General features: G+C 40.2%; 3 protein-coding genes across 6 annotated transcripts; all 3 read right to left on the bottom strand.

Moving 5' to 3' along the window:
• Positions 1–868: 868 nt before the first annotated feature.
• On the bottom strand, positions 869–3948 carry LOC131460902 (protein disulfide isomerase Creld1). 2 transcript variants are annotated; one of them, XM_058631790.1, is made up of 6 exons: positions 3805–3948; positions 2532–2703; positions 2364–2447; positions 2187–2282; positions 1926–2066; positions 869–1631 (listed from the first exon to the last, which is right to left on the bottom strand). In XM_058631790.1, the coding sequence occupies exons 2-6, from the start codon at positions 2701–2703 to the stop codon at positions 1408–1410; spliced, it is 717 nt and encodes a 238-aa protein (XP_058487773.1). In that variant the 5' UTR covers positions 3805–3948; the 3' UTR covers positions 869–1407. The 2 variants fall into 2 exon arrangements, with proteins under 2 accessions (XP_058487773.1, XP_058487774.1); XM_058631791.1 differs by having other exon boundaries at positions 869–1628; positions 3805–3947.
• A 514-nt stretch (positions 3949–4462) lies between these two features.
• il17rc (interleukin 17 receptor C) lies at positions 4463–13181 on the bottom strand. 2 transcript variants are annotated; one of them, XM_058631314.1, is made up of 15 exons: positions 12928–13181; positions 12558–12833; positions 12059–12290; positions 11327–11430; positions 11123–11237; positions 10979–11020; positions 10763–10881; positions 9967–10023; positions 9833–9887; positions 9523–9734; positions 9379–9432; positions 6621–6672; positions 6424–6519; positions 5884–5922; positions 4463–5794 (listed from the first exon to the last, which is right to left on the bottom strand). In XM_058631314.1, the coding sequence occupies exons 2-15, from the start codon at positions 12663–12665 to the stop codon at positions 5154–5156; spliced, it is 1926 nt and encodes a 641-aa protein (XP_058487297.1). In that variant the 5' UTR covers positions 12666–12833; positions 12928–13181; the 3' UTR covers positions 4463–5153. The 2 variants fall into 2 exon arrangements, with proteins under 2 accessions (XP_058487297.1, XP_058487298.1); XM_058631315.1 differs by having other exon boundaries at positions 12558–12761.
• Positions 13182–13738: 557 nt separating this feature from the next.
• Positions 13739–27468, bottom strand: itih3b.2 (inter-alpha-trypsin inhibitor heavy chain 3b, tandem duplicate 2). Of its 2 annotated transcripts, XM_058631313.1 has the most exons (22): positions 27341–27468; positions 25829–25989; positions 25624–25728; positions 24634–24796; positions 24403–24507; positions 23918–24046; positions 23704–23820; positions 22305–22473; positions 22098–22208; positions 21822–22003; positions 21533–21712; positions 21327–21448; positions 18335–18483; positions 18071–18247; positions 17511–17555; positions 17204–17236; positions 16949–17017; positions 16435–16536; positions 15844–16012; positions 15058–15209; positions 14072–14156; positions 13739–13957 (listed from the first exon to the last, which is right to left on the bottom strand). In XM_058631313.1, exons 1-22 carry the CDS (start codon positions 27410–27412, stop codon positions 13843–13845), a joined length of 2712 nt encoding a protein of 903 aa, XP_058487296.1. In that variant the 5' UTR covers positions 27413–27468; the 3' UTR covers positions 13739–13842. The 2 variants fall into 2 exon arrangements, with proteins under 2 accessions (XP_058487296.1, XP_058487295.1); XM_058631312.1 differs by having other exon boundaries at positions 18071–18483.
• Between the last annotated feature and the right edge of the window lie 151 nt (positions 27469–27619).

The raw sequence follows: 27619 nt of genomic DNA, 5'->3' as shown, positions 1-27619 counted from the left end.
TCTTAACTGTTGTGTCAAAAAAAATTATAAAAAAAAATAAAGGTTTAAGAGGAACGAGGCTTAGCAGCCGGAGGCCGCACCACCTGGGCTTAGGCGTAGACTTAATCCCGGTGGTCAAGTCTACATCTGTGCCCAGCAGCAGCAGCAGCCGTGTGGAGAGAATGGGAGTTTTTGAGGCCTGTAGATTCACCAGTGATTTTCATAAGGCCTTCAAGGAAAAGTATGGGAAGCCTAACATACATTTTCACGTTATTGTTTATTGTGTGCGGGTTGTTTTTCTTTTACTACATGTCGCGAGAAACTTTGGATTAAACAAATCACTGTGACCAATGCCACAAACCTTTCCGTTGGACAGAACAAAATATTGTTTACTTTTTTATGATTATGATGATTCATTTAAGTTGAGCTTTATTTATTTATTTATTGAATATGCCAGTTTGAGACTGTACTATTTGTATAAGTAAATGTTTGACCTGTACAGTAAAGACCTAGGAACAAGTTAAATGTGAGTGTCCAGCATGCTGAATGACTACATGTGTGAACGTGAGCTAATCTCCCATGATGCATCGGCCCCTCATACATTAACTGCATCTGCATCGTGCATTGTGACGGTGTGATGTCGTGTTTGAGAGTGACGTGCGTCTGTCTCACTTACTGTGTCCCCTTAGTAGACAGCCTGTGCAGTTTTGTGAGAGTGCAGCATGTTTTCCAGATTGCGGGTGTAAATGTAAACAGAGAAGAGATACACACGTGTATGGGTGTGTGTGTGTGTGTGTGTGTATGGCTGTGTGTGTGTGTGCGTGTGTGTGTGCTTTGTTTTCCGGGGCGTGACTGTGTTGTGAATGCACACGAAAGAGAGAGAATCTACTCCAAAAGAAGACGTTTATCAGAGGCAGTCCCTAGATGAAAAAAAACAAAACAAGTGAGACTGAGTAAAAGATTTGTTTGACGCATGGATACTCTGTAATGTTTCCTGTTTTTTAAAAACATAGGAGGCTGTCCTCAGTGCCAGTTTGCTATTGTATGTGATGTATCAGAATATTACTATTGAGTGTTGGCCAGCTTGTTTATATCCAAATAAAGGTGACTTTCTTTCTGTCCCTCGTTGTGATTTTCTTGTCAAACAAAAAAAACAAATGTCTTGTTACATTGTAACCACTGTCAGAACAGTTCACCCAAAGCTGATTGGCCGAAACAGGATGTTGTGATGACTCATGCAAAGACTGTGGCCAGCACCCTCGTCACCTGATACGTCCAATGAGATCCTGCAAAAATACTTTCATAGAATCGATCAAGACAGTTTCAAACAAGCAACTGCCATATCACACCAAATATGAAGAAGATCTTACATGACACCTGCTTCAACAGTGGTGTATTTGTGCACATGCCATAAAAAAAAAAAATGTTTTAGTGTCCTTTAAAGAAACCGTATAACAAACGGTCTCCCCGGTCAGAAAACCAGTAGCCTGCCATGGCTGCCATTGCTCCCATGAAAACAGACGTGTAGACCAAGTCTCCGTTAGCCGCCAGCGTGGCCAGAGCACAGAGCACAACCCCGAAGAACATCTGCTGCAGCACCTCCATCTCGTCGTCCTGGATGTCCTCAAACAGACCCTTCTCCTGGACGCCTGCTGGGGGAGTGACACAGGTCACAATACCAACACCGACACTTGTGCAGTGTGTTTTCATGACTTTTCTTTTAGATGTTTTATATATAAATTATATAAAACACTGGAGCAACATATGTTGTTGGTCGTATTTTATAATAAAAGTTTAAATCCAATCACAACAGTTATTATGAGGCTTGATCCTAGTCCTAGTTTAAAAATGTGTCCGAGTCTGACACAGGGAGCTTCACAAGTACAACAACACTGAGGTGAACTGTCAAACCTGATGTGTGTGCCTGTGCGTATGATAAGACTCACTGGAAAGTCGCTTCTTCACACAAACACCGTCCTTGTGGCGGAATCCGTGAGCACAGTCACAGCGGAAAGAGCCGTCCGTGTTGACACAGATCTCATCCAGACCGTGGCAGGCGAGTACCCGGTCACTGCATTCATCAATATCTTAGCAAAAAAAAAACATACACGACACTTTTAGAGCCGAGTAAATGACTGCTGCCGCTCCTCGGAGACACGTGACATGTTTGCATGTTCATGAAATAATACTCCTTGATTTAAAATTACCCAAACACTTGGAGCCTGTCAGTCTGAACCCAGACGCGCATCTTCTGCAGCGTGCTGGTCCACTGCCCATACAGCCCGCACAGGCTGAATCGCAGTCTGAGGAGAGAATTATCATGTAGTATTTTTATAATATTTTAGTTTTTTATGAAGTCATATAAGCAGTTCTAAACCCCTGACCTCTGCACTCAAAGGACCCCTCTGTGTTGAAGCAGTAGCTGTTGGGAGAACACGTCCCCAGCTCGGTTCCACACTCATCAACGTCTATGAAAACACATCAAAAACATAATGAATTCAGTGATTAACGTGTCATTTTCCAGACTGATGCACGTGCTGCGCATACAGTACCTACACAGGTGTTAGTGTGGAGGATCCATCCTGCTCTGCATTCCTCACACTGGTTCTTTTCTGGGCCTGAACACTGACTGCAGCTGCTGGGACAAGGGTGCACCTGAGTGGCCACGAGACAACACAGCCACGTAGCCTGCAGCACCTTCCTGTGAAGCATCCGTACGCCCATCTGCTCCAGGAACATAATGTTTGAGAGGAAGAACCACACAAACAAAAACAAGCTTTTATTATTATTATTTATTATTATTTATAGAGAAGACTCGGCCTCGTGAGTCCATGAGTCATCGCCACAAAACTTTTCAATCACAATAATGATTATCCCATCGATCGAGTGTGTGACATTTAAGGATTATTTGCAGAAACGGTGGTATAAGTGAATAATCACTTTAATGTAAAGTTGTTTGGTTATTGTAGGCTTTGAATAAACCTTTTATACACCATGCCACCATGTTTATAAAAAACCAGCCATGTTTTGCTGAACTTTTCTACTCCCTTTTTTACAATCAGCAGTGTCAGCATTAGATTACTGTAATTCTTACATACTGTACCTTTGTCCAGTATGTAAGAAAAAAAGGAGGGATTTCTTTATATTTTATTCTCCACCAGGGGGCCACATATCCCTTTATTTTGAACGTATTCCACTTATACTTGATGGACAGTGTGTAAAATGTAGCAACACTTATCGGTTGCAGCTGAATATCACCGTCTAAGTGTGTGGGAAAACCTTTAAAAGGTTACTTTGTCAAGAGATGACATTATTGTTTTAAAACATGGTCCAAAGTACAATTCATACAATCAGGTGATTGTACACTTGTTTAAAAGTATGTATAATTATTTCTCTTCAATTTGACATTTTACACACAGTCATTATTGTGACTTTTAAATACATGTTTTGTGACCCAATGTAACAGTGTACTGCGTTTTATATTTAATTAAAATCTTCACTGACCAAACAGTACAATATTTATTATTATTAAAACGTCTACACTGCATTAAGTCAAGCTTAGAGCTGAGTTTTCCATGTGTGACAGTGTCATATCATTTCAGGGTTGTCTTATTTTTCCAAGTAAAAATGATGATTAATCATAAAAGTGTACTCACTGAGAGTGTTTTTATGTGGGTTATTTCCACTTGAACGTTTACTGTGTTTACAGAACATTTACACAGCGTCGCATTCTGACAACATCGACTCGAGGAAAGTAGAACAGTCAACAACATTAAACTCGAGCTTAACTCGGCTGTTAATCAATGACTCGTGGATTTTATTTACCTGTTTTAACTGACTCAGGACTGCAGTTAGCACTGTTCCTTTAGCACTTGTTGTCGCTTGTTATTACAAACACTGACCCGGAACGTCCCGAGCGAGCGGTGCACGCGTCAGCCTCCGTGCACCGCCCCGCCAGAAGGTATGGCAGTGAGTAACAAGCGCTTCTCAGTGAGCTGAAACTGACACGAGCAGGTTGCACGGTTCAGAATTTAAGTGCTGACCACTCACACACACATGCCACTTTATTTATAGATGGACTTATTTATAGACTAGTGTGAAAGAGACTGACACTTATGTATGTATTTATACACACACACACACACACACATATGTATATACATATACACACATATATATACACACACACATATACATATACACACATATATATACACACACACATATACATATATACACATATATACACACACATATATATATACATATACATATATACACATATATACACACACACATATATATATATATATATATATATATATATATATATATATATATATATATACACATACATACATACATATATATATATATATATATATTCTGTTTTGACATTTAGCAGCATCAAGGATGTGTGTTTTGTTGCATATTCACAACAATAGAAAATGAATCAATACTAATAACACCATATAGAGATGAATAGTTGTCAAATAATAACAGAGATCCATGATCCGTTGTCAGTTTTATTGAGTTCACTGCTCTTTTGAAGCCATCAAACACATTCAGCTTCAGATTTATTTTTACAACTTTGATTATTTAGCATTTTACATTAAGATGTTGAACGTTTATTCGAGTAAATCCACAAGAGAAATGCACACAGTCCAGATGAAGAAATTGTGCTTCAATTTCTGTAACTCTGTGACATCATAACACAACCGTAACCACCTGAACCCACAGCTCAACCTCTCATTCTCTTGCTTTGGTGTTAGTTTGACCTCATCAACAACCTTTACAGCAACTCATATTTTAATCTTTAACAGGGGAGCGCAGGCATTGATGTCACTGCCGGGACTGTCAAAGCACGAGCACACCTTTGTCCCTATTCCACCGTGGTGATTTGCTTATGTACATATTTGCGCTTACTACGGTCTGAACGCTCCCAATCCGTACTGAATGTGTCCTCAGATTCTTTAGCATGCATGAAATCACTCTGACACTCATGCAGATACACATCTGCGCAGCAAAGACGGACATGACATCCATGTGGATTTGAACACTGGTTGCCACATCTGGAGCAGCTGTAGTGACAGCAGCAGGTGGCTTGACCAGGCATCACACAGAAAATCTGTTTCGGTTGACAGTAACCAAACTTTCCAAGAGTCTGGTTTCATTCATGTCTTTCCAGGCAAGTGATTTAATGGCTTCGTCTCTGAGTTTTTAGTCTTTGCTCTCCATCCATCTGAGCCACACCGTTTCCATCGCGACTTTCCACGTGAAGTCCGTGCTTTCACTCCCAGTCTGAGCTCAGTGAGGAGAGCTTGGGTCTGAGAGGGGAGCTGGAACAGAGGCAGACCTTGTAGAAGCTCAGGCAGGTTCCTGTCATTGATTGGACTGGAAGCAAACTTCACCAGGAGAAAACGCTCTCCGGCTCTGCCCTTTTGCCTGTGATCGTGAATAAGGCGCAGGGAGGCCGTGAACACATCCGAGTAAGGAGACCACACCTGACAAGGACCCTCGTCTTCCTTCTTAGTCACGACCTCGTCCTTGTACTGACAAGTCCATTCCTCCGCTCTCTGCAACGCGCTGTGGTTCAAAACGACCACAACGCGGCTCTCCTGGTGATTCAGTTTCAGAAGCTGGGAATGCAACCATGGCAAAGGCCCCAGAGTGCTCTGCTCTGTCCTGCTCCACTGGTCCACGGTCACGTCGAAGCCTTGGTTACAGAGCAGAGAGCCCAGTCCACAGACCGACTCTGTGACGACGTTATCCACATCTGGGGGGCTGAGCAGCACCACGTGATCTTTCCTGCCAACTTTAATGAGGGAAAAGAAAAAAAAAAAAAAAGGATTTCAGAAATGTTGTTTGTTCTGACATCCATTATGATGAAATAAAAAAACTCACTTTTTACAAATCCACCATGATGCCAGCTCCATGCCCATTCTGTAGAAGTGTGGAAATGAACAGTAAATATACTGTGTCTGCAGGTACATGCACATATCAGAGCAATTCCCAAAAACAGAAAGGTTAAATTAACCCTTAGAACACACAGCATTTAGGCTGCTTTTTTCCATTACATATGTTTACATATGTTTAAACGCACAATATATACAGAGGCTATAAGAATGTGTAATATAGAGCGTCTTATATCCTTTTTTTTCCCAGCACAACCGATTTGGTTCATTTTTATGAACAAAAAGAAAAGAAAAACATGAATATTTTGTGACTTCTGCACAATTATTGATACTTTATATCACTACTAAACATGTGATATAAAAGGAATCATAACTTTGACTCAACAACACAAAAGGAGTTGTGCATTTTTCCCACGGCACTAAGGCTTAAAGAAGCATTTGTGGTCATGTTTTACAAAAATGCTTTAGTTCCAGAGCAGAGAAATTTAACCCGTCTTAAGCAAGAATGGAAATCAGATTTTAAACTTACTCTTGACAAAGTCACGTTTGATATAAAACACAAGCAGTGTCAAGAAAACCAGCAACATGACACCGACAGCCAGGAGAGACCAGCGCCACCTGTCAGCTGCAACAAGAACACATTTGATTTGTTCCCGGTCTTATTCAGTGATTGTTTTTTTTGTTTGTTTTCATGTTTTTGTCGTTACTAAAGTGTGTCAAACTTACACTGATTAAAGCAGAACGGACCCAACTCATGTCTCATTCCCTCTATTTTCACCTGGACAAATGAAGAAACATAGGATTCAGACATCTGCACCGTGTGACTCAATGTTTGTCACTTGAGAACACAGATGGTGACTGAGAAACAAGACTAAAAACATTGGCATACATTTTTTTTTTAACTGAAAGTGAGGACATTTGGGCCTTCAGACCTCTTTGAGAGCAGAAACACTCTGAAACTGGCACTCATTTATAACGTTGGCCACTCCTACTTGACACATGTGCAGGCAATCACAGCAATTAGCCTCCACCTGTTGGGAGGGAGCAATCAATCAGGAGTAACTTCACAGTGAAACAGGATTTTGCAGTAAAAAAAAGTATAATACCTGTCCTGCAAACAATCTCACTACTGTTCTGCTGCAGAAGACATTTTCTTCTTCTTACTAGTTCCATATTCTAATATTAGAATAAGTAATGATAATAATAACCAACTTTATTTGTATGGCACCTTTCATACAAGGATTGCAGCTAGTAAGTGCAAGTGCTTCACAATAAAAGGGAAATACAATTTAAAAAGAAAAAAGATGCAAATACAACAATAAAACACAACACAGGGTGGAATAAAATGGGAAGTGGCTCGAGTCAAGAGGTTAAAAACCCTGTTTTAACTGTAAAATAAACTAAAAATGCAAATCAAACACAACACAGGGTGGAATAAAAAAGGAGCTAGTTGAAGGCTAGAGTAGAAAGATATGTTTTCTTTTTAAAATATCTAGTGAGCTGGCTTCCCGTTCAGGGGCCTAAGTAACAAAGGAGTCAGTGGTTAAAGCGTGGACAACAAAAGAGTCCACTAAACTCTGTTTGTGTTTCTAAAATTGTTTATCTTTCTCTTATTGAAAGTCTTTTCACTTTTTCTCTTATCTTTTGGTGAAATAGGCTTTTCTGTGAACGACAAGACGGGAAGGTCAAGGTCTACTCGAAGATTATTGGAGTCCAGTTTAGTGACCTGGTCATTAGTGAACCTCACTGCTCTTTGATATCACTGAAACTCTTTCATTCCCTCTGTTATCAGGCTATTAATTGCTCAGTGTCAAAGGTAGTTGCTTGTCTCCCTGCGACTGCTTCACTCACAGCTTCAAGGTTGTAATGTTGAAATAATGTTGTAATTCATTTACTATTGGCTGGGAAACTGTTAAACTGAATTGTCCATAGTGGGATAAATAAAGTTATCTGAAACATGATTCAGTCCATTCACTGGTCCCACATACTTCCCCTGACCCTCACAGATCTTCCACATTTACACTTAAAAGAATGAATGGAATTTTCAGCCTATTCCATCAACTTGCAGTCTCCAAATATCATTCATTACATATGATTTTCCACCAGAATGTAGACACATTTGTTTAGTGTAATACAACATAACTACCACAGCACAGAGACTCCCATCATGAATGTCTCTCTGAGTGTGAGCAGAACATCCAGCAATATACAGTAAAAATGACCTCTCCCAAAATCACACAAGTCCCCAATTTTAAAACTGTTAATTCTCAGCCATTTTTGATTTTATCTTCACAAAACCGATATCAGTGTCTTTTGTCAAGTCAACAGTGAGATCATCTGAGCAATATTAAGCATAGTCTGCACTTTACAATTAGTTTAAATGGACCTGCTCTGTATCTCATGAGGTGCAATCACGATAGTAACCGCTGACTGCAGGTGCCACACACAGCTGATGCAGATCAGCAGATTAGACTGCACACAGGTAAAGTGTGTTATCAGTCACACACTACTGAATGAATTTAGATTTTGGATATATTTCCCTTATTTTAACTTTCAACTTCATAAAAGACATTCATCCAATTTTTCATGCAAACCCACTGCAATTTCTTCAAAAAATATTATCAGACAGAATACCTATTCACAGATCTTTGTATAGGTAGTTACCCTAACCCTACCCTTACCCTTACCCTACCCTTATCTTAACCCTAACCCTATAAACCACGGCAAAAACACGTTACTTAGACCAATGGAAATAGATTATTATCATTTTCAGCAAAGAAGATATAAAAAAAGAAAAATCAGTTCTTAATGAAGCAGCTACTAAAATACAGACGATATATGGAAAAAAAAGCCACAACAAAATCAAAGAACCTTGTAAGAGAAAACAGAAAACAGAAATCTGAGATTAACTGCCCCTCCAACAACACCATCTCAATGGACTTTAATACCTATTCCTGATGGAAAGTGCTGCTGTGGTTGTTGTAATAACACTTCAAACATCCTCATACAGGAAAAGAAATTCCGATAAAAGGAATAACCTCATGTGTGTCATCCTTCTCATAACTTTCCCTTGTTGTGGTAAGTCAAAGTCATATGTTGGTAAAGAACATTAATTAAAACACAGAAGCACAACTTGAAGCAAAAACAACTTCTGTTGATATAACCATCTCATTTCCTCCTTCAGGCATTTTTTGTTATTTGTAAAGTATCTCTCCTTTTCCTCCTTTGACATATATATACAGTTTAAAACCTTTAAATATAGTAGTTTTACTGTTTCTACTACCAAGTTACCCTTGATTGACTGCTCCCTCCCAACAGGTGGAGGCTCATTGCCGTGATTGCCTGCACATGTGTCAAGTAGGCGTGGCCCATGTTATAAATGAGTGCCAGCGTCACAGTGTTTCTGCTCGTGAAGAGGTCTGAAGGCCAAAATGTCATCACGTTATGGAGCAAATAAAAGCTGTTTTAGTTGAAAAGACTTTACCATAACACACGGTGAGGGCTGAAGGTCAATGTCTTCAAAAGCACCTCTTCTCTCCTGGAAGAGAGTGAATCCTCTTTCAAATTCAGCAGCCACAGAACTCACAGATTCTTATTTCAGTGTGAATGCAAGTTTTGTTTTTCTTACCCAGAGTCCTTTACTGTTCTGTCTCCATGCGCCATCTGCCAGCTTTTGTCTGAAGCCCTTCATCTCTCTGCAGCTGTTCTCTTTGCGACATGGCCACACTTCACCGTCCAGCCTGCAGGGGGCAGACAGGTTCCACAACAGCGTTGGGCCATAGTTGTTTGTTGGTCTCACAGACACTGACACGTTCCGCCACACAGTCTTATGGGAGAAACCTGGACACACAGGAAACAGAATGCATACCGACGCTAAAGTACGACACTCTTCACACCGTGAACTTGACCAAAGACAAGAGGAACTTAGTGCTTCTCACCCATGTTTGTGAAGGGACACCATTGAGCGCGCACATACTTCTCATCGTACCAGGCCTGTTTAAAAAAGCCAGAAACACATGAGTCATATGAGGACATGGTGATGTTGACATGTTAACTATGAGAAAGAGATTACCATGAGACACATGCAATGGGTCACAGAGGAGAGTGGGATGGTTCCTCTGTTCCACCTCTGTAAAATAACATGGAGAGAAAAATGCATCGTCTTCAATCTCTGAATCAAATATAACAGTCTACAAGAAATTAGACTGGAGTGCAAAATGTGCATCATACTGCTGAGGTTGGACGCAGTTAATGTGTCGGGTAGAAATCAAATAGCCAACCAACTAAAGACATCGGGAGTCACTATTAATGTGACCTGTAGAAACAAACCTGGCAACCCACAAGTCTAAGGAGCAGGAGGCAGAAAACTCTCTCCAATGGCTGCAGTTTACATATTAGTACATACATCTAGTGGATGTGAGGGCTCCTATATCTATCTGTTTTATTTTCATTTGATAGTGTAGTGGCAAATCTAAACTGAACTCTGAAGCCACCCTAAGTCTATAGATCTATTGATCTCGATCCACGTTCACTTTCCTTGCAAGAATATTTACTCAAAGGCTTAATTCCAAGGGTTTAACGACTTTCACTGTTCACAAATAACACTGTGAGGAGTAATCCTGCATTAATCATTTACCCTCTAAACTAAATCAAATCAATACTGGCTGCTACAGATAGCGTTTGTTTACATTTAGATTTTTATTACAGTACTGTGGCCCGATGAGGCAGGTTGTGATTTCTGACTATGGGCGATAGAAACTCAATATTGAGTGACTGAGTAACATCTGTCTCTGTCTCTGGTTAATGTGAAAACAGACCTGGGGAACAGTAACCTTGTGTCACCAAATCTAGGCAACGATAACACTGACCTGACACATTCCGTTCTCCTCGTATTGGATGCACAGAGCGGGGAGGCTGTCGTTTCTGCCGTCAAACTGCAGCTCCACGGAATTCATCTCTTTCGGAATTACAATGCTGAGTTCAGGCACTGAAGATAAGAAAGTAAAAACTGGTTTAGTGTCAAAAAGAGTCACAAGGAAAAATAATAAATGTTTTGTTAGTGTGGGTTGTTTTTTTTCCCCTACCACGACATTCTTCGGCACATTTCTTTAGCTTCCGTGAGCACACTGAGGAAATATGGTGATGTTAAGCACTGTGTATATATATATATATATATATATATAAAGCATGTGAATTCAATGTCTAATGTCTGAATGGACAAACGTTACCTTTGTTCAGAGAGGGAGCATCAACTTCTTGAGTCAGATGGAGAAATTTATGAGGATAAACGAAAACTTTGTTGCCAAAAGAAACCCCAGCTGGCTGAGTAATCACCATGGATATCTAATAAAAGACGGAGATATACACATAGACTTTATACAACATGGTGGCTTGAAGTAAGAATTGTAGTTGTAGACAGACCGGCACAGTACCTGTGTGCGGTTTTGCTGTGTAATAGCTGTGTGATTGACTGTAAACTCCACTTTCTTGCATGTTGGCATGGTAGATGGTGTCTTGTAACACATGGTCACTGATGCTGCAGCAGAGCAAATGTGACAGCGATGCAACTTTAAATTGATTGAAATATTGTTTGTTGTCATTTTATACACAATTTAAATTCCATGTTTAGTGATGATTGCCCAACCTTCCACAGCTCACTGTGACATCTTTGGAGTTTCTACATGTTATTATTACACTTCCATGTGTCATTATTATTCTTCATATTATTTGCATAGTATGCAAAGTGTAAAAAACTGTGAAATCAGCACATCAAGCCCAAGATAACATGGATCATATTGTCTTGTTTTGAGTTGATAACAACTAGAGATAATATGCTTATATCTTGTATAAAACTTTTTTCCCTGATTTACCATTAAATGATTTACATCCCATATCCCTCATAGTAAGATAGCAGAGATGTCATGTTCCAAAGTACGTGGTTGTTCAGTTTTTTGGGTCGTTTTTTTCCTGGAATTATGCAAAATAATGAAGCCAATCCAAAAAGTTTGGATTTAAAATGTCTGCAAAGCACAAGATAAAAGTGCCGAGCAAAACCGAAAGGTAGACTAGTTCACTGGGTCGTTTTTGACAAACAATAAAGAGGAGTACATTTTACAGTGAAACAGAAAGTAAAGTTAGTTTGTGTCAGTAAAGTTTTGTGTCACCTTTTGAGTCTCTGGCTCCCTCCGAGTCAAACTCCTCATCAAGTTCAGAGCTGCCTTCAAACTCCACGTTGGTGTTATGGACGTGGAGCTCGGTGTCTATCACCAGACATAAAATGCACTGGTCGCTGGTCTTTGAGCAGAACTTGAAATCTGCTGTCACCTTTTCAACGTCCACGCCGTCGTTCTCCGCCAGGAGGAACATCTCGTCCTTCATGGTGCATTTAGAGAGACCCTGAATAGAGAAGATGTCACAATTGATTTGAAATCAGTTTGAAGAGCAAATATTATTGTTTTTCATATATATATATATATATATATATATATATATATATATATATATATATATATATATATATATATATATATATAATAAAGTTATTGAGAGGTCTCTATTCATGTGCATACAGTATGATGTAATACTGTGAGAGATGGTTGTAAAGCTTTGAGAATAAAACATTCTGTCAGTAGAGGAGAAAATTAAGAGTAATCCTGTCATCACCTGTGAGCACATGACCGTATCACTGTCGTATCCAGAAGGCTCCAAACCCAAGGCCGACATGTGTAGAATCAGTAAAACCCGCCAAACGAAACGTCCAGGGAGAAACATTTTGCCTCAGGTTACGTTGAAAAGGTTTGACTCCTACAGCGTTTTCTTTCCCCAAAAGCAACGTGTTAAACGAGTCCGGTGTTGTTTGACGACATCCTGGAGACAACCTGGATGTTACGTGGGTCACACCTCGGGTTGTTTTCTTTGGTTTTGTGTGTTTTCTTTTAGCTGCCAACAGTTATCACACAAACGACAGCTTCAGTGTGTGTTACCTGTTTCAAATGACACCAGTTATTGGATAGAAACATTGTTGGATACTCACCGTTCTCTGTGTCCCAGCCGAAGTGAACTCCTGTGGCGAGTGTATTTTCATCTCAGCTCTGCATTTTCAGTGAGTTGCGTGTGAGTCATTGTGCGAGAATTGCACCATACTGCATGTCAGTGTCTTGAGTCAGGTGACGCCCCACCTCTCTTCTCTACCTCTCAGTAATGAGTTTGTGACTGATTGAGTCCCAGCACAGTCGACTTAATCATTAAACTTCCTCATAACTGTGTAACCAGCCCAGCCTTGACAGGATAAAAGTCCATGTCTATTAATGAGGCAAAACAAGCCTGCAACTTGACACTTGAGTGTTCAGTGTTGGTTTGTTGGCAGCAGTGTGTGTGTGTGTGTGTGTGTGTGTGTGTGTTTGTCTTGCTATGTGGCTCAATAAGATTCTTTGTTCAGTTGTAATAAACTAGTTTGTCAAAGCAAAGTTTCCTCTGTGCCTTGACAAACAAGTTTATCACCTCCAATCGAATCAAATCACATACCATCATCGACCTTTGACCCACACTTTAAAAACAAATGCGGTTCACAGCGGGCGATGAAACACAAACCTGGCGTAGATCATCGCAGCAGCTCAACTGGTTTGACGACATAAAGTTGAACCTGATACAGAACTGCTGTTTCGCCTGTCACTCACGGGAAACAACCACCTCTTGTGTACTCTGTAAACTGTCTCTTGGTTTTATATGTACAGTAGATTTATGATCTATTGTGCTTTTATCATGTTTGGGTGTTTTACTGAAGAACAAATGCCAAGTTATTCTTAATAATTTCAAAGAATGAAACCAAAGAATGGACTAACCCGTTAAACTCCAAACTGAAATCTATTTATTGACTTGTTTATAGATGCCACAGCTTTCACTTTTTAATCATTTTATCGTGTTTTCAACATTTTTTCTTTTTTCCTAATTAAAGCTGCATGACAATGAAATCATCCAACGGTCTCTGCAGAGCAGTGGCAGCAGACACGAGCCAGCATCCCAGTGTTGGAGGAGAGGCAATGCTATAGTCAACAGCACTGGATCTACACACACACACACACACACACAAAAACACAAATGGTCACATATGTTTGTATATTAGCATAATTATTATTGTAGCGTATCAAAAAAAAGCCAAGAATACACAGCACATGTACCTGGTTACGTCAAACACTTGGTTATTAATCTTCAGTTTAGTTCCAGGAGTTTGCTGCACCTCCTCATAAACTGTGGCGTTTAGACCTAGACGCACAGAGGACAAACAGCAGAGGCTGGAACTTACATCACCGTTACATTAAAACCACAGTCAAATGAGTTCACACCCCCATCAGCTTCACACAGCTGCCATTGTTTGTAATGCTCGTGCAGCCTCGTATTGCTGCGCACAGGAAGTGATTTGACAGACAGAGGCAACAGCAACATAGTGCTAGTAAGTAAGTATGTCAGTTTGATTTATGTAAATTGTATTTACATTTGCACCTTTCACAGATACGGAATCATAAAGTGCTTCACGTAAAATACTGAGAGTTTAAACAGAACAAAAGCAGGGAAACAGAGTAAAAAGAAGAAAACAATAAGAACCCTATAGTCTTAACTAAAAGCCTGATTAAAAATAAAAGGTTTTAGCTGCTTTTTTAAAAGTGACAACAGCGTCTAGGCAGCGAAGGGAAAAAAGGGGAGAGCGTTCACCTTAATTAAAATGAGTCTTTGGGACCACAAGAAACGTCTGACCTGCTGACCTCAGACTGTGAAGCTGTAACAGGTCAGATGTATGGAGGAGTTTGACCATGCAACGCTCTAAAGGTTAGGGTCAAGTGGATGGATTACAGTGTATATATGCGACCTTTTGTGAGTTCCAGTTAAAAGCCTTGCGGCAGAACTCTGCACGACCTGAATGTGGTCAAGTGCCTTCTTGAAAAGACTGAGTCCAGACGCGTGGATATAAAAGCATGAATTAGTGGAGTGAGATGACGACAAACACGTCTGAGTGTCAGTGAAGTTTCACAAGTGAATTCTACTGCTCAAAGAAAGACACCAGCCGTGCAGCAGTTTGACAGCAATAAATCATATCATCGTATCATAAATCACAAAAGCAAATGTAGATAAACAGCACATACAGTACAAACACCAGCTTTTCACTCACCTAAAATTCCGTGGGCGAGGGCGTTGTCGGCTGGCTGCTGTCTTATCGCCGGCCACAGGAATGTGTTGCCATCTTTCTCATGAAGTAAGATGACGAGGCGTACGTCTCCAGCTGCAACATCCACCTCCTTGTTCCGCTTGATTACTGTCACACTGTATAAAAACATGCAACATTTCACATTTCACTTCAGACACTAAAGCAAACCGACATCAAGATTGTATTAAACTATTTTGTCCCCGTTACCGATAAAGAAGTGTGATCTCAATATGTGTACAGAAATGTGATTGCCATTTTGGAGACAACTGAGAAGTCTCGTGTTACAGATACAACAGACAATGTAACATTCATTTATGAATAAAGAAATAATAATAATAATAATGTATTACACATATTTCAATATAATGTAACTTTGATTTTCCTAAAAGAGAAAAAGCAGAGCAAACAATTTAGACAAACTTGTTGAATGGGAGAGATTTTTTATAGCCCAGTCTGAGGCCCACTTGCAAAACCTCCAAGGCCAATCAGTGGGATGTGATCCACACTTATAGATTGTATACTATTAATACCACACCACATGTCAAACATCTTCTAGTGGCTAGAAGTTTCCTTTATCACTTAATTTGTGTCATGACGAACTGTAACAGTAGATTAGCTTATACTGGTCCTAACTGGACACTAAGCATATTTCCCCAAGATTATTTCAATGTGATGTGAAGTAAGGCCTCACACCTGTTCACACCACTGACTACTGCATCTTCATCCTGACCATTAACACTGTAAGCTTACCCCCCGGCTGTGATCGGGTCCTCTCCGGTGTGGTGTGACGTCTTATTTCCCTCTCGCACAATGATTTCACTGGTGTTTATCTCGACGTGTTGGTCAGCGCTGAAGTGAATGATAATCTTTGTGAAGCCACCATTGAAAGTAGAGTCCAGCTCACCATTGACGTACAGCTCTGATTTAAAAAAACAAAAAAAAAACAAATTCAACTCGGCACGCGTGAGAACTTGGGAGTAAATAAGGATTTCTACATGGGACGTATTGACACAGAGATTCTGAGCAGAATAAAAAAACATATTATCTACTTTCTATGACGATGGAGGACAAAAGGAGAGGCTTCAAACTTTATATCATGTTTAAATTAAAACAAATGACCCATGACCTCCTCTTCATCGTTCCATATCACACAAGCACTTTAACTTTGAAGCTCTGTGAAATATCATCATGAATATCTTTATTGCAATATTAATTGTGTGATGACTTTGAGCTTTTTTCTCTAGACCGGCTTGACATTCATTGGCCCACATGGTCATTTGAGTTTGATGCCTCTGCTGTAAGGAGGAAAATGATATTCACACAAACAGGAACTTTACTGACCCCTGCTGGAATAGTGAAGCAGTTTAAGGCGAGCGTCTCCAGTGACGTCAAAGCAGAGCGGAAGAGACTGAGTTTTTAGCAAAAACCTGTGGGAAGAAGGAACTAGAGACACACAGAGTCACTCAGTGGGATGAAAATGCATGTTCTAAAAATGTATTACACTTTCTCTCATTACCAGTTTAACACATGGTAAATACACAACTCCTTATAAGGACATCCTGGGGGCGTGTGTGTGTTTATAGGTCACAAATTCAGGCTTTAAAAAAATGTGTTTGTTTTTTTTCGTCTTATGTGTTGTTGAGTCAACATTATGATTCATTTTTAGTCGTGATATAAAGTAGCAATAATTGTGCAGAAGTCACAAAAGAGCTTTTTTGTTCATAAAAACGAGCCAAGTGAACTTTGAACTGTGACGTATTTTCAAATTTCACTAATTCAATCCGACTGCAAACGTTAAACATCAATATTTTGTGACCAATATTTGATACAAACTATACAAAGACTTGTACTCTACCAGCAGTTGTATGTGGCACATGTGATGAAATGGTGGCCTGTAAATCATCCATGTCAAAATCATATGCATCTGTGAATACATTTATACAAAGGTAGTTATATACACATAATATTATTCACACAAGGAGTAAAACCAGTTATTTATAGACCATATTTATATTTTTGTTGAGTGTACATGTCTTCTATCTTTATTTTGTGATATTTTCCATTGGACAGATTCGATGTGAACTTGACTTGAACGCGTGTATTACCCTACCGTGTGCAATCGGCATCAAAAATGCTGAATCATCTGTGAAAACATTTACACAAAGATAGTTATATTCGCACACACGTGTACATAGTAAAGACAAAATACTGCAAAATGCAAAAGGTAAATTTGTATTTAATGTAGAATCTGAGTATTATTTTTAGTGATTGTTAGATTTGACATGGGTAGAAAAATTACGTGGTAGAATAGGGTTAAAATATGAAAACAATTGCTTTTTGATTTGATTTTATTAAATATCGAATTGGACAGATTTGATGTGAACTATACAATGACTTGAACTCATGTAGTACCCTACCATCAGTATCCATGGAGCCGTAAGCATTAAACATGCTCATATCCCCTGTGAAAAAAGTTACACAAAGAGTTAGAATCTGAGGGTTATTTTAGTGGTTCTTAGATTTTACAAGTTAGAATTTAACAATCCTCTCTAATTCTAGTGTATGTGTGTGCATGTACACAGGAATAAGTCTGAAATGTGTGGAACTCTCTACATACACAAAAAAACATAGTTTAGTTATATCCAGTGCACATGGTGGAGCCAGCAAAGAATGACAACATGCAAAGAATACAAGGAAAATAAGAAATACTCAAATACTATTAACCCCAAATGACCACATTTCAAGCACAAACACTTTTCATCTTATCATATACTTGAAATTTGATGGGTAAAAGTACCATCCACAATCTCATTACAGTAAATCTATTTAATTTAGTAACTATATTCATGTGATTCAATTAGACCATCTGACACAAATGTGCAGTAGTTAAGTTACCCTGACAACACAAACAAGCTCAAGACTACTGACTTTGCAATGAATATGTGTTTTTCATAGGGTTAGAGGTTTAGTTGCTCACCAGCAACACTCAAGTGATCCACTGATAGACCTGGACTTGATGATTGTCCTGGTAGTCCTGGTAGTCCTGGTTGTCCTGGTGGTGCTGATCCTATTTGTCCTCTTTGTCCTTTTCGTCCTGATAGTCCTGGTAGTGCTAGTCCATTTCGAGCTGATGGTACCTGTGGTCGTAATTGTCCTTGCACAAAATGATGCATCAGTTTCCCTTTGCTAGGTTTTGCTTGGAAACGATGTACATGTGAATGTGGTGATGCTGCTGCTTTACCCTCTTTGGGTTTATGGAGCACATCTGTGCTCTCCCCTGGAGGCTTGGTCACCACCATGGATGTAAGTGGTGTCACAAAACCGTACTTCAACGACAGCTCCAAGGCTTCTTTCTTCACTTTCTCCTGCTCTGCTCCAGACAACTGCAGCCTGTGTTACAAGTCATATGCAAATGTATGTACACACTTAGAGTACATACATACAATCATGGTGCATATTCAACTGATGAACTTGCTACTGTACTTAACTGTAAACTGGATATGAATCTTAAATCTGTCACTAGACGTTTCTACTCGCCTTGCCTCGCCTCGCCATGGTACAGTTAAGTTTCCACTAGCATAGTTCCAAGTGTGCTGAGCTGGTACTATACGTGACGTCGTAAGAGTGCCGCCCAGAGCATGTGAGCGGAGCAGGAATTTATTTTAAAGGTGACATCGAATGTATCGCACATATATGTTAGTTATGGAGGTTTACTTACATATATTAACTTGTTTTCATGGTTAAAAACCTCCTAGTCGCTGCAAACGAGCCGATCAAAATATCTTCTCACTGACGCTCTCGTCATCCGTGCTGTTTCAGACCAAAATCACCCAGAACGTGGACTGTGTTGTGATTGGCCAGCCAACGAGAGCTTTCCCACTGTCCTGTGATTGGCCAGGTACCTGGAAGTGACGTAATTGGTAGGCCAGCTCTCAGATACACAGCTCCCCCTCTGGCACGGGGGATGCTCTGCATCTCAGCAGCTACAACGAGAGTAGCTCTTCTTCTTCTGCGGTTGAATGTACGCAAACGGATGTGCCCGGACTAGTGCCCGCACCAGGAGGCGCTACGGTGGTGAGAGGAGTGGTGAGGTATACCAATGACATCATCAACATACGGAAGTGCCGATCCACTTCGCAGAGCCCAGGAAAACAATAAAAGCCTATTTTCTCAGCAGTGGCTGAACAGTTTGTTCTGAAACTTTAGGGTTTCATAAACGAGGTAATGACGCAGATACACACACAAACACAGCGTTAATTGGAGCTTCCAGTCTGTCACCTTTAAAGGTGTTTCCGGTTGCTACCCAGAATTATTTTAGTTAGTTAAATATGCCTATTGGTTTAAAAATAAAACATTTTAAATTAATAACTTGTGGTCTCACTGTTTTTGTCGGCTTAAAAACAAAACGTTACACTTAAGTCTTAGTTGAGTTGGGTTGTGGTATTTTTTAAATGAAATGAAAATACTTATCCTGGGGAAAAATGGCCAAGCTCACACAGCCTGATTTAGAAATAGTTTACTGTAACTTAGATTACTGTAACTCCCTTCTAACCGGCATCAACTATAAATCCCTCTCCCGCCTCCAGCTGGTTCAAAACTCAGCAGCCAGGCTTCTCACCGGTTTTAATAGACGGCATCACATTACTCCAATCTTGGCTTCACTCCACTGAATTGATATTAAGATTTTACTGATCACTTTTAAGGCTCGTCAAGGTGTAGCCCCTGAATACATGACTGACATGCTGACCCCATACGAGCCTGTTCGTAGCCTCTCTTAACTGTTCTGAGGCCGAGGCTAAAAACCGGGGGTGACCGCACTTACTCCGTCAGAGCGCCTCGGCTTTGGAACGGCCTGCCCGCGGAGATAAGGCTTGCGAACTCAGTGTCATCTTTTAAATCTCTTCTTAAAACTCATTTTTATAGACTTGCTTTTATGTGATGCCGTCTTTTTATCTCTTTATTTAGAGTGTTAACCGGTGTTTATCCTTTCATCTCATTGCTTTCTTCCTTTTCTGTGTATTTTTATTATGTATGTGAAAGCACTTTGTAAATTGCTGTTTTTAAAGGTGCTATACAAATAAAGCTTTACTTACTTACTTACTTATAGAAATCAAGCCGAACTGTAGATCAGTTAAATCTACTAAAAATCCTAAAAACGTGGGTTAATCTCCAACAACTACCAGGGAAATGTCTGGTGTATTTATTTTGCATCACAAATCCTGCCACTGTATTTCAGTCCTGTGACTGTGTCAGACAGAGTGTGTGCTCCGGTCATGGAGGAAATACTGAGCAAAGACAAACAACAAACAACTGTTTGTCGTATAAACAGCCTCGGATTAATTATCGCCAACATGAAAATACGAGTAGGGTGTGCCTACTCAAAAAAGTACCTACTCAACTCAACACATCCATTATTACAAGCCTGCACGTCTACTTGCCTTAAGTCAGCACATATCACCACATATCCAATCCAACCTCCACACACGCAGCAAATCTGAATCAAATCAAGCAAAAGTGGGAAAGGGCCAAAAGTGGGCTTCCGGCAAAATTTAACCAGCACAATCAGAGATGGCAGACTTCCCCCCATTAACACAACAAGTCTCTGGCGGCCTCTGCTGGTCATGCTGGCAAGTGCAAGTGCGGAAATACAAACAGACAGACAGACACACAGAGCCACTAAAAACAATACTTCACTCCCACTCCATCCCGCTCCAGTTTACCAGATTTATATCTGGTTCAAGAGTGATGGGCCTTTTATGATATTTATAATCAACACATTGCCTTAAAATGGGCCACACGGTGGTGTAGTGGTTAGCACTCTCGCCTTGCAGCGTGAAGACCCGGGTTCAAGCCCCGGTTGTGCTTGGGTTCTCTCCGGGTTCTCCGGCTTCCTCCCACAGTCCAAAAACATGCAATGTGGGGATTAGGTAAATTGGACACCCTAAATTGACCATAGGAATGAGTGTGAGAGTGAATGGTGGTTTTTCTCTATCTGTGTGTGTGGCCCTGCGATGGACTGGCGAACTGTCCAGGGTGTACCCCGCCTATCGCCCGATGTAGCTGAGATTGGCATAGCACCCCCGCGACCCTCTGGTGGAGGATATCCTCTGGTGGAGGATAAAGCTGTAACTGACTGTTTGACTGACATTGCCTCAAAATTGAAATTTAGAAATAGAAGTGTTGCAGTCTTTCTCTAGATGGATAATCACATGGTTATAGGTCATCACACTCACTGTTTCTCCAGAAGCTGTTTGACAGTGAGGTAGGCCCAAACTCTCTGGATGCGGACATCGGACACTGTTCCAGTGGACTCCAAGGTGGTGTTTGTGTCAGAAAACATCATTCTTTTAGTTCCCTACCACAGTGCACATTCAAATTTTAAATAGGGACAAATATTTCAGCAGGTTAAAGCAAATATACAGTGTGGACTGATCCTCACCGAAATGGCCACGACTTGTGGGACAAAGGCTTCAAGGTTGTTGTCAGTGATCAGACCGGCCACCACAATCTCAGAGCCGTTATAATACTGGCTGAAGTTTGTCTGGGTCAAATTGGTCCCACCCATATAGACCATTGTCACATCTGTCAACAGAGGAGTGGCCACCTCTTCGTAGAAACCCTGTCAACACGGGATGTGAACGCGACATGAACGTTTGTCGCCAAGCGTGCTGTAGGTTTCTCACATGGTGATGAATGTATTTATACTGAGAAGGAAGTGCTGAGGATACCTTCAGCTGCAAATCAGCGTCAGAGTCCTCGTAAATCCGCCGTGCCACACCGTTGCTCTGCAGTGACATCTTCTTCAGGAACTCAAAATTTACATCAAAACCAAAGCCAAGACAGTAGAGAGGGAATTTGTCTGCAATGGCCTGTCTGACATTTGCCTGTATTGCTTCAATGTTAGTCACACCTGCACAGACAAGATAAGGAGCAATCTATTCATTGACAAGAACTTACAAGGTGTACATTTTAGAGTTGGTTAACGATTTGCATCGTATTGTCACCTGATGTAGGGTCTCCATCAGTGAGCAGTATAAGGATAGATGCTGCACCTTCCCTGGAATTTGCATTCAGCATGCGCGCTCCTTCCAACACTGCTTTGTTAATGTCTGTGGCTAAAATGAGATAAAAATAATAATAACAATAATTATATCTCTGTTTTCAAATGCTGATGTCCCAAAATACATATATAATGACTGAAAAAAACTCACCTCCTCTATCTCTAATATTGTTTACAAACTTTTTGGCGTTGTCCAGGTTCGTCTGGCTGGCCTGGACAAGTTCACGTTTCCAGTGAAAAAGCACGCTATCAAAAGTGACGAGACCAAAGAAATCATCTTCTGCCAGGTCAGACAATATATGGCGTAGAGCTATTCTCGTCTGGGGGGGGGAACAGATAAGAATTTGAAACTTTAAAATGACACCATGTTATGATGTTGGATTACTATGACCACTTAAGGCAAAAAAAAAACATATAAGTGCATAGTAACTTTAAAACTAGAAAATTCCGTGGCAAAATTTTGATCATGCCTGCTTCTTGCTGCTGATTTGGTTGGATTGAACCTTTAAAACTTGAAGTATTTTGAGAGAGAGCGAGAGAAAAAGCTTGCACAAGCCCCTCCCCCTCCCAAACACCTGTTTTTAACTGTCCAAAACTGGTGAAAAACCGAGAAAGTAACATGTTTTAAAGTGGTCGTATTTCAAGAACGGTTAATGATACAGATAACATTTTTGTTTTTTGAGCGTCAGGAGGCTTTCGGGAGCTCCCACATTTAAATTTGTGAAAAACAGGTGCAGATTGACAGAGAAATTACAGTTTTAAAATCACCCTCGTCTTCATTATTTAAAAAACTCCAGAGCTGAGTTTTAACATGGGAGTCAATGGGAGATTTGACCAGAACTCTCTGTGCTTTGAGATTATTTTAAGTTATATGAAAATAAAACAGCACACAGGGTTAGACAACAACCATAGCAGTTTTTATGTAAAAATTGTCTGTGTAGGTTGGAAATTGTGGGCAGGAGAAGAGTTGGTTTTTCATGAACCTCAGCTGAGTGTGCCACCCTAGCCACGCAATACACACTCATTATAAAAATCTGAAAATGTCCAAAAAAAGTCTAAAACTTAAACTGCGATTGTTTAAAACCAGTAATACGTATTAAAACTTTGATTTAAGTGAAAAAGTCCCAAGTCTTGTCTTGTGTAAAGTTTCAACCACATCTCTACGTTAAATATGACGACACTGTGAGGCTCCAAAGTGGGCTGGGATTAAATTGTTTTGTATGTGGAAATTCTTTGCAGTTTTTTGCAATTTTTGTCGCCATGGTTACTCGAAGCGCTTAGAAAAGTCTAAGGGTTTTTCTAAAAAACTGTGGGACGAGTTACACGCCATGTTGCAGCTCAAAAAGCCCAAACCAATTCGAAGCTTACAATGCAAAAAAAAAAAAATTACGACATCCCTTCCGGCATGTGTCCATCACCATAGTTCCATGATGCACTTGGATAAGATAGGGGTGAGCAGAGTTGTTGTAATCTGCAGTCACACATGTTTACACTCTAGAGCAGAAGTTGAACAGTACCAATCTTGTGGTAATCATCAATCCACACTGTACCTGATGTATTTTCCTGCCATTCATGGAGCCACTTTGATCGATAACAAAGACGACATTCTTTGGTATGCGAGTAAGATCAGACGGAGCAAAGTGATGAACAAAGTACCCGTCTGACGTCTTGTGGTGGGTAAGAAGAAAAATTGGTGAGAAAAGACAGTTGAAAATGTGCATTTACAGCTAAATAATAACATTAAACCTGTCTTCCAGGTTGTACCATAATGTCTCCCAGTTTGACGTCTCTATTGACTTCATAGACGACAATCAGATCTCCGTTCATACCCTGCGCTCCACAGCCTTCACATGTTTTCTGTTGGTCCTCTGTGGGGTAGAAATACACCCACGCCTGCAAACAGGAGCATCCAATAAAGTTATATGGGTTCCATTATTAAAAACAAGTTCTCTGACTTGTATTTATAAGCAATTATACATGATATGACACTGATATTGAGGCACAAACAGTACTTGACAGTGTAATACTGTATCATGTTGATGGAAAAATTATGTTGGAAAAGTTGCCATTATTTGTAAAAGGATAAAGGAAATCTATAATGCATCGGCCCCAAAGAATACATAATATGCACATGTGGCATGTACAGTAATGTGCATTAATGTACAGTGTCATTAATAACGTTAAAAATAAGCCAGAATACTAAGTCGTTAAGATAAACGCTGTGGATAAGCGTCACGGTTAGACTGTACCTGTTTGTCTACATGTTGCGTGGTGATGGCATTAGCCATTTTGCTCAGTCCTCCTTTAACGTTGATGAAATTGATGCCAGATTTCTCGTGAATGTACACGTCCACCTGGCAGTGAGAATAAAAATGACCGTGAAGAACATTCTTACCCTCGCGACAATTCTCTAAATAACCACTGAGACGATAACAGCGAGAGAGACAAACACACACACACACACACACACACACACACACCTTGAAGTCTTTGACGGGTTGCATGGGGCGAGCGTGGATTTGCAACTCATATTTGCCGAGTGTGCGTTTCAGCAGCTCCTCGTACGTGAGTTCAAAGGTCACCTTTTTGTGAGCGGCCACATTCACAGACGTCTTAAATTCCTCCAGAGTCCTCCCCACAGAACTGCAACATGGACAACAGGGTCATAGTTCAGTCAGGAACACTCTTAGTCATGCAATCATCCAAAAACATGCAGATTTGGGGATTAGGTAAATTGGACACTCTTGAAACGTGTCTTTAAGTGTCCCTGCGATTGACTGGCGACCTGTCCAGGGTGTGCGCTGCCTTTCGCCCTATGTCAGCTGGGATTGGCACCAGCGACCCTCATGTGGAGGATATAGTGGTAGACCCTTCATCTTAGGTCATGACCCCAACATGTGTATGAATTGTGAGTAAAAAGAGTCGTATCGCCAACTTTTTGTAACCTTAATTACAGCTTACACCATTATCATATTAAGTTGTGGAATATTATTCTGGAACGTAGTTGTTTATATCATATGTCATTGTTACATAGTATACTGTATTAGCTAATTACATACAAATACATATGTGGTAATACTATGTGTCATAAAATTGACATTGCTCTAGTTTTTGGTTTCGACCTGCTCTTATTCATCGGGGTAAAAGCAGAGAGATGTTGGAACTGTAATGGGATAGATAGATAGATAGATAGATAGATAGATAGATAGATAGATAGATAGACTTTTTTAATGTTTTATGGGCCAGTGGGACTCTGATGGCAGTAACTGTAAGGAGTGATAGAGGGGGGTGAACCTGTGCATGACAGAAACTGTAATCTGCATATATCCTCCAGCGCTCGGAGCACTAACCATCCAGAAATCAGCGTAACATTTTTAATTTCCAACAAACGCACATGGTCTACGATTAAATGATCAAATTCACCCCAAAACCTAGCACGAGACGACAAACCCATCCACTCGGCTAAGTACCTGACAATCCCAGCACTTTCTCCACGGGACACAGCACCAGTGTACTGCTGCTGAGCTTCCTCCTTAGCTTTCACAGTACCATTGTACTCCTGCCCATCTATAAACCTGAGGAAGACCAGGGGGAAAAACAACTTTATACACATACTAATACTTCATTTATGTACAAATCCCTGTCAATAGTCACAGGTAACTTGTCTCCACATACATCCTGAATTTACTGATGAAGGCATTCTTGGGAATCCGGACTTGGAATTCTATTTCCTTGGACACGTCCATACGATTGGCCACGCGGCTTGTGATGAGAGTGGTGGCATAACGACTGGTCACTGTGGAGTTGATGTGAAAGCTGTAGATGTCCCAGTCACTCTGAACAAATATGGCAGGAACATTAAAAAAAAAAAAAATAAGAGGCTTCATTGATCGCTGGCTGATGACTCACTGACCAAAGATCAGAAGGGTGAAAAACAAAGTATTAGTGGGAGGGGTCAGTGAAATCTCATTGGTTTGACTGCTGAAACACCCAACTTTTTTTGTCACAAAGCAAAGTACACAATCTTCAGTACTTTGTGGCTGTGTTGGCGGATTCTGAAGAGGGTGAAGACTTGGTTTTAGGGTTAGAAGAAGGCATTTATTTGGGATGGTTACGGTTATTTAGGATGGTTACGGTGTGCGTATAATACGCTTGTTTTTGTTATCTATTTGGGACTTAAACATTGACCTTTTCAGTAAAAGTACTGATTCTGTGTCTCTTCCTGATTGATTCACCCTGTTTCCTGCCTCCACGTTATTGTCTTCATCAAAAACACAGGCACAAATGCCCAATAAAAGAAAGCAAACAAACAGAAAACATGGTTAAATGGTTATGGTTGGGGGTAAGGGCTTGGTTTGTCTGTCTAAAATGAAAGTGATACAAAAAAAATTATATTACGGTACAGTAGGACCATGGATTTTAAAAAAATAGAATGTATTCAAATGAGCAGTTTTTGGCTTTTGTAATTTGCTTGTTTCTCATAACAGCAACATTTTGTATTATATACAGAGTAAATAAGATTATTCTTTGCTCCTTTTCATTCAAGACTTAGTGTTTCTATTTAATTCCTTTTTGTTTTTTATTTGTGAATGATATGAAATAAATAAACTAAATATTATAATGGCTTTGGAGCAAAAACATGAAGAAAAAAAACATGAAGAAAAATAATTTCTCAATTTTTTTTGCCTTAAGGACCTGAAAACCTTTTTTGTTTCCCCAACATCCACGGTTAATTTATTTTTCCTGTCCATGTCCCAAGCACGCTGAAGTGTCCTAGAATTGCTGCAAACCTGTGTGTTTTTGCACAAGCATGAGTTGAATTTCCTTCATTGCATTGCCTTCTGTTCATTCTCTGCAGATATGTTAAAACTCAAATCTTTCCCGTCTTTAAGTGTCAGAATTTGAAGCTCTACGCAGTTGATCTTGACAACACAAGTAACGAGGGTTCAAACATAAATGCATATGGACAGAACACTGCAGGTAAAGAGCAAGCAGGTCTTTCACCTGCACTTCAGATGTTTACCAGTGCCAGAGTTCAGTGTGTTGCAACTGAGAAAGCTTACACGTACAGAAATATATAAAAAAAATACAGGTTTGTGATATTCTTCTGCACTTTCATGTAGATAGAGATACATTGAGCGTGTTTCTCTGCAGTGTGGTGCACTGTCTCTGGCTTAGTTATCTTACCTTGATCGGCTGAGCGCTAACCAAAGACAGCAGCAGCCCAAAGAGGGTGATCTGCAACACAGCTCTCTCCATGACGGCTCCCGTCTGAGTGCAATCCAGGCGAGTCAAAATGTTAAATACACAAAAGACATGAACATGATCTTTTTAAAGGGCAAACCCTCCCTCCCACAGGGACTCCTTTTTCTAGTGGGCATCCCACACACACACACACACACACAGAGAAAAAAAAGAGTGCGTTGTTTACATTGCTTGGACTTTCTTACCACTCTATCTGTAGTC

This window comes from Solea solea, chromosome 6 (genome assembly GCF_958295425.1).
Source record: "Solea solea chromosome 6, fSolSol10.1, whole genome shotgun sequence".
In the NCBI taxonomy this organism is placed as follows: domain Eukaryota; kingdom Metazoa; phylum Chordata; class Actinopteri; order Pleuronectiformes; family Soleidae; genus Solea; species Solea solea.
The sequence above is the reverse complement of the archived record's forward strand: the minus strand, read 5'-3'. Positions and strand labels throughout refer to the sequence as shown.

What these genes read in the sequence shown, in the direction of transcription:
- LOC131460902 (XM_058631790.1), bottom strand. Translation starts at nt 2,703, where the DNA reads ATGGGCGTACGGATGCTTCACAGGAAGGTGCTGCAGGCTACGTGGCTG. An exon ending in GGGGTCCTTTGAGTGCAGAG is followed by an intron (nt 2,283 to 2,363) that starts GTCAGGGGTTTA and finishes TTCTCTCCTCAG; the next exon opens with ACTGCGATTCAGCCTGTGCG. An exon ending in TGTGAAGAAGCGACTTTCCA is followed by an intron (nt 1,632 to 1,925) that starts GTGAGTCTTATC and finishes TCACTCCCCCAG; the next exon opens with CAGGCGTCCAGGAGAAGGGT.
- il17rc (XM_058631314.1), bottom strand. Translation starts at nt 12,665, where the DNA reads ATGTTTCTCCCTGGACGTTTCGTTTGGCGGGTTTTACTGATTCTACAC. An exon ending in ATGTGCCGAAGAATGTCGTG is followed by an intron (nt 10,882 to 10,978) that starts GTAGGGGAAAAA and finishes TCTTATCTTCAG; the next exon opens with TGCCTGAACTCAGCATTGTA. An exon ending in AGCCCTCACCGTGTGTTATG is followed by an intron (nt 6,673 to 9,378) that starts GTAAAGTCTTTT and finishes TCATTTGTCCAG; the next exon opens with GTGAAAATAGAGGGAATGAG.
- itih3b.2 (XM_058631312.1), bottom strand. Translation starts at nt 27,412, where the DNA reads ATGGAGAGAGCTGTGTTGCAGATCACCCTCTTTGGGCTGCTGCTGTCT. An exon ending in ATGGCAGGAAAATACATCAG is followed by an intron (nt 22,474 to 23,703) that starts GTACAGTGTGGA and finishes TCCCCCCCCCAG; the next exon opens with ACGAGAATAGCTCTACGCCA. An exon ending in TTTGATGCCGATTGCACACG is followed by an intron (nt 17,018 to 17,203) that starts GTAGGGTAATAC and finishes ATGTATTCACAG; the next exon opens with ATGCATATGATTTTGACATG.